Source organism: Panicum virgatum, chromosome 1N (assembly GCF_016808335.1).
Source record: "Panicum virgatum strain AP13 chromosome 1N, P.virgatum_v5, whole genome shotgun sequence".
Lineage (NCBI taxonomy): Eukaryota > Viridiplantae > Streptophyta > Magnoliopsida > Poales > Poaceae > Panicum > Panicum virgatum.
In genome coordinates, this window is record NC_053145.1 from 64,338,555 (window position 1) to 64,348,819 (window position 10,265).

At 52.6% G+C, this 10,265-nt stretch overlaps 1 protein-coding gene across 2 annotated transcripts; it reads left to right on the forward strand.

Moving 5' to 3' along the window:
* The first annotated feature begins 2,450 nt into the window (after window positions 1-2,450).
* LOC120657439 (probable alpha,alpha-trehalose-phosphate synthase [UDP-forming] 11) lies at window positions 2,451-6,478 on the forward strand. Of its 2 annotated transcripts, none has more exons than XM_039935742.1 (3): window positions 2,451-4,666; window positions 5,125-5,398; window positions 5,857-6,478. In XM_039935742.1, exons 1-3 carry the CDS (start codon window positions 2,718-2,720, stop codon window positions 6,181-6,183), a joined length of 2,550 nt encoding a protein of 849 aa, XP_039791676.1. In that variant the 5' UTR covers window positions 2,451-2,717; the 3' UTR covers window positions 6,184-6,478. The 2 variants fall into 2 exon arrangements, with proteins under 2 accessions (XP_039791676.1, XP_039791677.1); XM_039935743.1 differs by lacking the exon at window positions 5,857-6,478 and adding an exon at window positions 5,469-5,754 and having other exon boundaries at window positions 2,522-4,666; window positions 5,125-5,416.
* The last annotated feature ends 3,787 nt before the right edge of the window (window positions 6,479-10,265 follow it).

Here is a 10,265-nt window from a genome sequence, read left to right on the forward strand (position 1 = left end):
ATTTTCTATCCTAACGTCAACTGTAAAAATATAGAGGGAGTATCATCTACGGCGCACGCCTCTGCCAGTATGCGTAGTCCTTCATGTTAGATGGGCCAACACGTTTGCAGCTAGATTACACTCTCTTTATACTTTGGCAACACGGCAGTCCACCAACATCATTGCCTGATCCTTCACCTCCAGCACAATGAAGATGAGTGTGGACCAGTCCTCCTTTTTCCAGCATGTCTTGAACTACTCGTGCACAATCTGATTCCACAAACGGCCGGCTCTTGATCAAGTCCCAGGCCCAACATGCCCTGTCATTAAAATTCTAAACGGCCCTTTTTGCCCCAGCTATCGCACCATCTCTATAATGAACGTCTATTTGACGGCTATATTAGCTCATCTTCTCGATAAGTATCTTGTTTTCAATGATGTGTTTCCTGTATCCTCTTGGCTACAAGAGCATCAGTAGCACCTCAGGATCTGATTAGGCTATCTGTGGAAGTGAATACTTTAGAATTTAACGACATTGTGCTTTTATGGTAGGCGATGTTTTCGTCAATAACAAGACGCCTGTGGTGACTTCATCAATCTCGAGATTATGTCGGCTAAGCACATCTTCGAAGATGCTTATAAGTCTATTGCGCAGCCAGTCAAAATCCCTTCAGACAAGCTCGGGCCTCTACTTTCACTGCATCTTGACACCTGAAAAGAACACGCCAAGCCCTCAATTGACACCATGCATGCGTTACATAGTAGTATTTAAGTTCGCATCCAGGGCACTTTTTTCACCAAGCTTTCCACTTAGATATTTGGTTGTATGTTTCTATTGCAAACCAGATATGGATATGTAAGCTACTCTAGTTTATACACTTTAGATCTAACGTGAAGTTGGGAACTAGTCTTATTCGAAATGAGACCTTTTTAACTACTAAGGACCTGTTTAGTTTATGAAAAGTTTTGGGCTTGGACACTGTAGCACTTTTCGTTGTTATTTGGCAATTAATATTCAATCATAGACTAATTAGGCTTAAAAGATTTGTCTCATCATTTACAATTGAACTGTGTAATTAATTATTTTTTCAACTGCATTTAATGCTTAATATTTATGTCCAAAGATTCGATGTGATGGATACTGTAAAATTTTTTTGGGAACTAAACAGGGCCTAACATTACACTGAGATAAAATCTCTATGGACGATTTTCTGAAGCACCTATCCATATTTTAAACCATATATATGCGCATAAACAGAGCAAAAAACTTCAAACCCATAGTTGTCCCCACGTATCATTATTCATCAGAGCGCTAGTACATCTCCTGTCCCTACTCGTATTAATTACTACTACCCTTGACAGCACAATCTTATTTATGATTGTACCAAGTCACGAGATCGTACCTGATCCAAATCCGGGACCACAATTTCTACGAAATTGATGTCCACACGCGCCACAATTTCTACGAAGTTGATCGTGTGATATGGGCATCCTGGAAATCTTGACCTACCCCATTTTGATCGATCGCATTTTACATTTGGCGGCACAAAAATCTGATCCACTAGAGTAAAGAGCAATTAAGAATCGCGAAAATACAGCATAGTACAGTTGGAATTGGAATGATTCCCTGGATTGGTGTAATACGTCTGACCTTAATTATTATCATCACCTAAAATTGGTTATCTAAACTATAGGACCCGTTGTGCTCGAGTCCAATTAGCACGGCTTTTCAGACCCAACCCAAGAGGACCCCTGATTTGTCGAAGCAATTAAGAATCCCAGAATTCAATTTCCGCGCAACCAACCACGGCAAGAGAGTCGCGAGCATAAACAACGCAACAGCAGCCGAGCGGGGCGCAGGTAGCACCTATCCTATCCATCTACCAGGTGGAGGTGTTTCGCCGCGCGCAGCTACGCATGCGATGCGCAGACGGGCGGCGTCGTGTCCCGCCCGTAAGCGGAACAAAAGCTGAGGGCAGAGGGCCGCGACGTCGACTACGACTCGGCGAGCGGATACGGCGCGAGCGAGTCGGATAGATAACCCCAACCGTTAGCGACCGCGACGCTCGCCACCTATCCGCTTCCGCTCCCCGTCAGGGTTAACCATTTCGTTTTCCGGTCAAATCCCGGTGTTTAGCGGAAACGGAATTCCGTTCCGAAATTTCGGTAAATTTCGGCGAATTTCGTTAAATTTCGGTCGAAATTTGTTGAATTTCGGTCGAAATTTGTTGAATTTTGAATTTGAAAACGAAATATACCGAAAAATACCGAAATTTCGGATCCCGATAACTAGCGAAAACAAAAAATTTTCTGAAATTTCGCCGAAATTTCGCCGAAATTGTTAACCCTGCTCCCCGCCCAACCCCAACCATCCCACGTCGACTCAAAAAAAAACATCCCACGTCGCGGCGGGGGCAGTCCCGTCATTTGCCATCGGAGAAATTGTGGATAAGGCCCCCAGCCATCGACAGAGGACGGAGGCACACGCATATCCAGCTCGCCATATTTATACCTCCCCCTCCTCCTCCCCCGGCTGCGCCCGTTCTTACCCCCCCCCCCCCCACCCACCCACCAGAAGAAGAAGCTTCGGCAAAAGCGATCGATCCGTCCGCCTCCCAGCTCCTCCTCGTCGCGTCGCGGCGCTTCTCCACCCTTCTCTTCATGCCCCATCGCCGCCGCTCCAGCCTCTGCGACGCCACCCGCGGATAGGAACAGGGAGAGGGGACGACAGGTTGGCGATGCCTTCGCTCTCCTGCCACAACCTCCTCGACCTCGCTGCGGCCGACGAGGTGCCCCTGCCGTCGCCCACGCCGCTCCGGCTCCCGCGCGTCATGTCCGTCGCGTCCCCGGCCTCGCCCACCTCGCCCTCGCCGCCCGCCCCGCCGCGCCGCGTCATCGTCTCCCACCGCCTGCCGCTGCGCGCGGCGCCCGACCCGGCCGCGCCCTTCGGGTTTGTCTTCACCGTCGACTCCGGCACCGTCGCCTACCAGCTCCGCTCGGGGCTGCCCGCCAGCGCGCCCGTCCTCCATATCGGCACCCTCCCGGCGGCCGCCGCGGAGGCGGCCTCCGATGAGCTGTCCAACTACCTGCTGGCGAATTTCTCCTGCCTGCCGGTCTATCTGCCCAGCGACCTCCACCACCGCTTCTACCACGGCTTCTGCAAGCACTACCTCTGGCCGCTCCTCCATTACCTCCTCCCGCTGACGCCGTCGTCGCTCGGCGGCCTCCCGTTCCAGCGGACGCTCTACCACTCCTTCCTCTCGGCGAACAGGGCCTTCGCCGACCGCCTCACCGAGGTGCTCTCCCCCGACGAGGACCTCGTCTGGATCCACGATTACCACCTCCTGGCGCTCCCCACCTTCCTCCGCAAGCGATTCCCGCGCGCCAAGGTCGGATTTTTCCTCCACTCGCCGTTCCCCTCATCGGAGATCTTCCGCACAATCCCCGTGCGGGACGACCTGGTCCGCGCCCTCCTCAACGCCGACCTCGTCGGCTTCCACACCTTCGACTACGCGCGGCACTTCCTGTCCGCGTGCTCCCGGCTGCTCGGCCTGGACTACCAGTCCAAGCGCGGCTACATCGGCATCGAGTACTACGGCCGCACCGTCACGGTCAAGATACTGCCCGTCGGAATCGACATGGGGCAGCTGAGATCGGTGGTCTCGGCGCCGGAGACGGGGGACGCCGTGCGCCGGGTGGCCGAGGCGTACAAGGGGCGGCGCCTGATGATCGGCGTCGACGACGTCGACCTGTTCAAGGGGATCGGCCTCAAGTTCCTGGCCATGGAGCAGCTACTCGTGGACCACCCGGAGCTCCGCGGCCGCGCCGTGCTGGTGCAGATCACCAACCCGGCGCGCAGCGAGGGGCGCGACGTGCAGGGCGTGCAGGACGAGGCCAGGGCGATCAGCGCCCGGGTCAATGCGCGGTTCGGCACCCCCGGCTACACCCCGATCGTGCTTCTCGAAGGCCCGGTGACGCCGCAGGAGAAGGCGGCTTACTACGCGGCGGCCGAGTGCTGCGTGATGAGCGCCGTGCGCGACGGCCTCAACCGGATACCCTACATCTACACGGTCCTCCGGCAGGAGAGCGACGCTCTCGGTGACGACGCCCCCAAGCGGAGCGTCATCGTGCTCTCGGAGTTCGTCGGGTGCTCCCCGTCGCTGAGCGGCGCGATCCGCGTGAACCCGTGGAGCGTGGAGTCCGTGGCGGAGGCCATGAACGCCGCGCTGCGGATGCCCGAGGCGGAGCAGCGGCTGCGGCACGAGAAGCACTACAAGTACGTGAGCACCCACGACGTCGCCTACTGGGCCAGGTCGTTTGACCAGGACCTGCAGCGCGCCTGCAAGGACCACTTCTCGCGGCGGCATTGGGGGATCGGCTTCGGCATGAGCTTCAAGGTGGTGGCGCTCGGCCCCAACTTCCGGCGGCTCTCCGTCGAGCACATTCTGCCGTCGTACCGGAGGACGGAGAACCGGCTGATTCTCCTGGACTACGACGGCACCGTGATGCCGGAGAATTCGATCGACAAGGCGCCCAGCAGTGAGGTCATCTCCGTCCTGAATCGCCTCTGCGAGGACCCCAAGAACAGAGTGTTCATCGTGAGCGGGCGGGGCAAGGACGAGCTGAGCAAGTGGTTCGCGCCCTGCGAGAAGCTCGGCATCGCCGCGGAGCACGGTTACTTCACCAGGTAAAGAAAAGATCTCTCCTTGCACTGTTTCACTACTGATGAGGATCCGCTAGTTGGTAGGACGTTTGCTTTGCGTGGATTTGGGTTCTTACTGTTCCAGATTCGGTCCCTATGAATGATGATCGTGGCTAATTAAGCAATGGTACGACTATATATAAGCCCTTACATTTAATTAAGGAAAACATTTTACTACTGACCAACAACATGTCTAGATGCTGAGCCTTGTCTCGGATCACAATTACTACTCCTTACAGTAATTGTTCCAGAACAATCCTAGGAGCATTACTACTTGAAGCATGTTCTTTTTCAGTATACTAGTATTTTTGGCTCATTTAACTTTTTGGTTGCAAGGAGCAGCATTCCTAATGAGTGGGCCAATACTATCCCCCTTGAAAAAAAAATACACGAGTTGGCCAATAATACAGTAGGTGATGGCTCATCGACTCTTTTGACTGCAGGTGGAGCAGGGGCGTGCCATGGGAGACCTCATCGTTGGCCGCCGACTTCGATTGGAAGAAGACGGCCGAGCCGGTGATGCGGCTGTACACGGAGGCAACAGACGGCTCCTCCATCGAGCACAAGGAGAGCGCCTTGGTCTGGCACCACCAGGAGGCGGATCCGGACTTCGGCTCCTGCCAGGCCAAGGAGCTGCTCGACCACCTCGAAAACGTGCTGGCCAACGAACCCGTGGTGGTGAAGAGGGGCCAGCACATCGTCGAGGTTAACCCCCAGGTAAGCCACGCGCGTGCGCGATTATTCTACTGCTGTTGGTTGGTTGTTCAGCCCAGTTTGAGGACGTGCACGAAACATGCCGATCAACCAGACGTAGCTTTCGAACTAAAGCCATCGGATAAGGATCGACCCGACCCAACCCAATCCAGTCCTCATCCACTACATGCCTGGGGACAATCTGCATCTTCTCCGGTCTCTCCACAAACAAGTAGTAGAGGATTATGAGCATGGACCACGCCGCGCGCGCCTCTTGTGGACTGGGAAATCCGCGAGAAAACAGGGCAGGGCCTTGTGGTCTTTTTAATTGTGCTGTGTTGTGCCCCTCCGAAAGCAACCTGCTTAGGAGGGCTCATCCCATTTGTCCCCAACCACTTGGAAATTTCTGGGGGGTTGGTCGTAGTGGAAGCAGCGAGAAAAATAACAGTCGCGAAAATATCTTTGGTTTTGGTGTGGTGCAGGGCATCAGCAAGGGCGTGGTGGTGGAGAGCCTCCTGTCGTCCATGGTCAAGACGGGGAAGGCGCCGGACTTGGTGCTGTGCATCGGCGACGACCGGTCGGACGAGGACATGTTCGAGAGCATCGTGTGCCCGTCCAACGCCAGCGTGAGGCTCCCGGCCACCAGCGAGGTGTTCGCCTGCACCGTGGGCAAGAAGCCGAGCATGGCCAGGTACTACCTGGACGACACGGTGGACGTGATCAAGATGCTGGAGGGCCTGGCCAACGCGCCGTCGCAGCGGCCCAGGCCGGCGGTGCAGCTCCGGGTCTCGTTCGAGGGCTCGCTGTGAGAGACGAAACAACGGAAGGGGGATTTTACTGCACAGGAAGGAGTGACGAATAACCGACCAATGGTGACGACCAAGATGATTCAGACGCGTGCTTTAGGATTAGCTGCAGTTACAGGATCAACAGGTTTTCTTTCTTTGGTTTCTTTTTTTCATTCTTTTACATTTCTACCCCTCTTCGGCCGTGCCTGTACATGCCCCGTATGATAATATGCAAGAATGTATCGACCACCTTGTACATGTAGTTGACGATGACGATGAAATCAGAAAAAAAGAAACAACAAAAGGATTCTTTCACTTTGCTTGATCTGTTCCTGGCAGTCCCATTCAGCCACGCCTTTCGCCTTTGCTGCATTATACAATCCCAGCTCAGTATGGATGCCCCCCGATAGCACCAGCCTCCCTGATCTGGTGCTCCTTATCCGCCCCACCAAGGCCGTGTTTTAGTTCGAGCGAAAAAAATTTTGTGTTGGAATCTTACTAATTTGAATTACTAAATGAAGTTTATTTACAAATTTTTTTACACAGATGAGTTGTAAATCGCGAGACAAATCTAATGATGCTAATTAATTTATAATTAGCGAATAGTACTGTAGCATCACTGTTGCAAATCAGGGATTAAATAAGGCTCGTTCGGCTGGCTGGTGGCTGGGCTGATCAGGCGTGAGAGGAAAACACTGCTGGCTGGTGGCTAGGCTGATTTGGCGTGAGAGAAAAACATTGTTGCTGCGCTGGATGAAGCTGCCAGCCGAACAAGCCAAGGTGAGGCGTCGGGAGCCCTAATTATGATTGCCAACTTGCAGCTCGTATGGTGGCGTCCTGCACGCCTGAAGCAGACGTTTCCTAGGATTAGGAAAGGTTTTGGTAGCAAGGAAGTGTTAGTCTGTAGTAGCTGCCATGATTGCAGTCCTCTTTTTTCTTCTCTTCTTTCTCATCGGAAAGCAGCAGCCTCGTCCTCCTGTCTTGCAGCAGTAGCTTACAGTCGATGCGGTACACGCGAGACGTGATGGTCAGTTAAAGGCCACAGCGCGGCGGGTGATCCATCATTTCACCTCGCCGGCAAGGGGGCTCTAGGCTTTTTCCAACCATTCCCCCATCCAACTCCCCCCAAACGTACTATTTACTATATTTTACTATCTCCCTTCAAAAGATTCATCCCCCTATAACTCCTTCTCTCCAACCATTCCCCCATATCTATTCTCCCTATATACTATCACTCATTAACTAACTATTTATTTAATGTTTTTGAATTTTAAAAAAATCATACAGTATTTGTACTGCCATAATACACATTATCATCGTGTTATGGGGCTCAAACAGGATTAATATCGCGAAGAAACGGTGTGATTAGAGATATAGGGGGAGTTGAAACTCCCCCCATACATGGGGGGAGATTCATCTCTCCCCCTACGTAGGGGGAGCTGTGGGGGAGCCGTTGACCGTTGGAGCGCCCGCTCCCCCAAAAGGCCCCCCTACGTAGGGTGGAGGGCGGCTTACGGTGAGCCGTTGGAGCTCGCCTTAGGCGCAATGATTCAGATGTCTGGCTCGACAGCCACACACAGTCGGTGACCATAGTACTTGTACATCCGGACCTGACCCAAGTGAACAGGTGACTCTTTTTCGAAGAACTTGTGAACAGGTGAGTCTTCTCCATTCGGATAAGCAAATGGAAGCAGCCTGGAACTTTGTTCAGAGAAGAGAAAATGGCATGACCTTGTGAAGTCTATCAGCTGGAAATTTCTCAGCGTCCAAAGCTGCAGCCCGCAAAGGTTTTCAAAAGGCCGACCTTGCCTTGTATTATGACAAAAACTGTTTTGACCCGGTTATCCCTGGAGGTTTTATACGAATCTTACATTGCTTGGAGCAACCTCCCCCTCAAGTCAACAAAGGTAGTCTCTCACCGTCTGCTGGGATAAGCACACGCCAACGCGCGGCGAGCTTTCCCATCCTCTTCGCTGAGCACGTACGATCGATCTCCAGTCCCGTCGATTCGGTGCGCGCCACCAAACCCCTCCGCAAGATCCGCTAGTAGGATGCCGTGTTGCCGTCTCAGGTTCAACCTTGGCCTCTCGGGCCACCACAACTGGTCGTGGCTTGCTGGCTTCCCATGCCGCTGACGCGCATGGAGACGCAACCCCAGCCTAGCTTCCCATAGCGGATGGTCCAGGGCATGGGGGCGCTGGTCTATTCGGTCTCACAAGATGGATTAGATGGCCAAATGCAGATCAGGTAGTAAGGAGCAATCACTAATCAGGGTGCGGCGTCTGCCGTTTCTCTGACCAGGTTCAGAGTTCAGACAGAGGAATTCCGCGCTGAAAGGAGCCTCGATGGTCACATCGCAACACATCGAGCGTCTGCCATAGTGCCATGGCACCTCGTGTTTTTTACTGTCCCCGGCCCCGGCCCAGGGTTAGGTTAGGCGGGGTTCCTTTCGGGGCCAGGTGACCGAACGGGGATGTCTTGTTTTCTGACGGAACGGAGTTGGCCAATTAGCTCCGGATCGCTCACGTGCTGCGAAAAGGAACGGGCGAGGAGGGGTCCTGGTTTCTGAAGCAATTTGTGTACACTTCTACAAGCGCACGGCTACTGTATTCCCGTCATGGCCGTCAATGTGTTTCGAGTCTGAAAAAAAAAAACGTGTTCCGGGTTCAGTGGCTGTGTCTGCTTGCAGATTATCGCGGATTCTGCTGTAGCCCCTGTTCTCCACTCCAGAGCTACCAGGCACATTATGATCTCATGTTTATCACTTCTTTTTTCTGTCATCTCGTGCCGTGATACATCAGACGCAACTCGTCGATCTGACGGTCGTCTTATCGCGTTATCTGATGCCCGGCACCGTCAGAATGTCAACCTCCAGATGCAGTGCGATTGATCAGAGTTCAGAACGAACGTTCAAGACTACTGTTTACAGGAGTTTATAGGCTCATGATACTTTATCCTTGACACCGAACGATCCAATCGAGATCAAATATACACTGCTCATCTGATGCTACGCTCGACTCCGGTAGATGCTTGGATATGACAAGTTAGGCTTCCTACCTCATCAGCTCACTTGTTCTGTCTGCACATAATCGTCCAACCTAGCATATCCATGCCGCCACTGAGAAAACTCTGGATTATCCAATGACACACACCACTTTGGAGTTTCCAGTTGCAGATGAATTGTCTGTTATCCAGAACGAAGAAGCTGGAGGGGGCAAGGCACATGCCACCGATGGCTGGCCGAATAATTGGACCCATGGCCATGAAGCAAGCAAAGAATATCCTTCTCTCCTCCGTTCTCTGTACCATCCCAATACCATCATTGGGATCACATGGCGCTTGAACGATGGATGGATGGATTGATATTGGATCGGGATGTGCTAGCCGGCTAGAGATAGCAGCAAGGGGAGATCTCTTGTTCAGCGTGACGTCGACCAAGAAATCCTTATCGGCAAGCAGAAGATCCATGGCCTGGACAGAGGACACGACAGTAGTACAGGCTTCCAAGTGAGATCATTGTATATAGCAAGATCCATAGACCGCCGCATGCCGTCAGCAGGCATTGTTCTCGGGCTAGCGCTAAACAATTGGCTAGACAGCAGCAGTAGCAGGCACAACAAGATCAGAATCCGGTTGATCCGTAGGCATGTGCCGTTGTGACGGAATCGCCAAATTAAAACTCTAAATTAAGCGTAATGGCCGTCATTTGAACACATCGGGCGTATTAGCTTAATGACTTAATTTGGCAATTCTTTCTCAACCCACGGCCCGATCGAAACAACACCGGAAGTCCCACGCGAAGGCGGGCGCAGATGGTACAAGCACGACGAATACTTGAAAATACAACAACGCGACAATAATAGAAATAACCATCACTTTTACAAAAGAGTTCAACTACAATAGTTTTACAAATCTGGTTCAAATATAAACATAAATTACAAGTGTTACAACTATCAACTAGAATTTACACCCAAACAACGACTACACTACACTGTTGCCCACTCACAGCCTAACACCACCGGTCAGACCGGTTATCCACACCGGTCAGACCGGCCGAGGACTACCGGTCAGACCGATCGCAACAAAACAGAGAGGCTGCACGC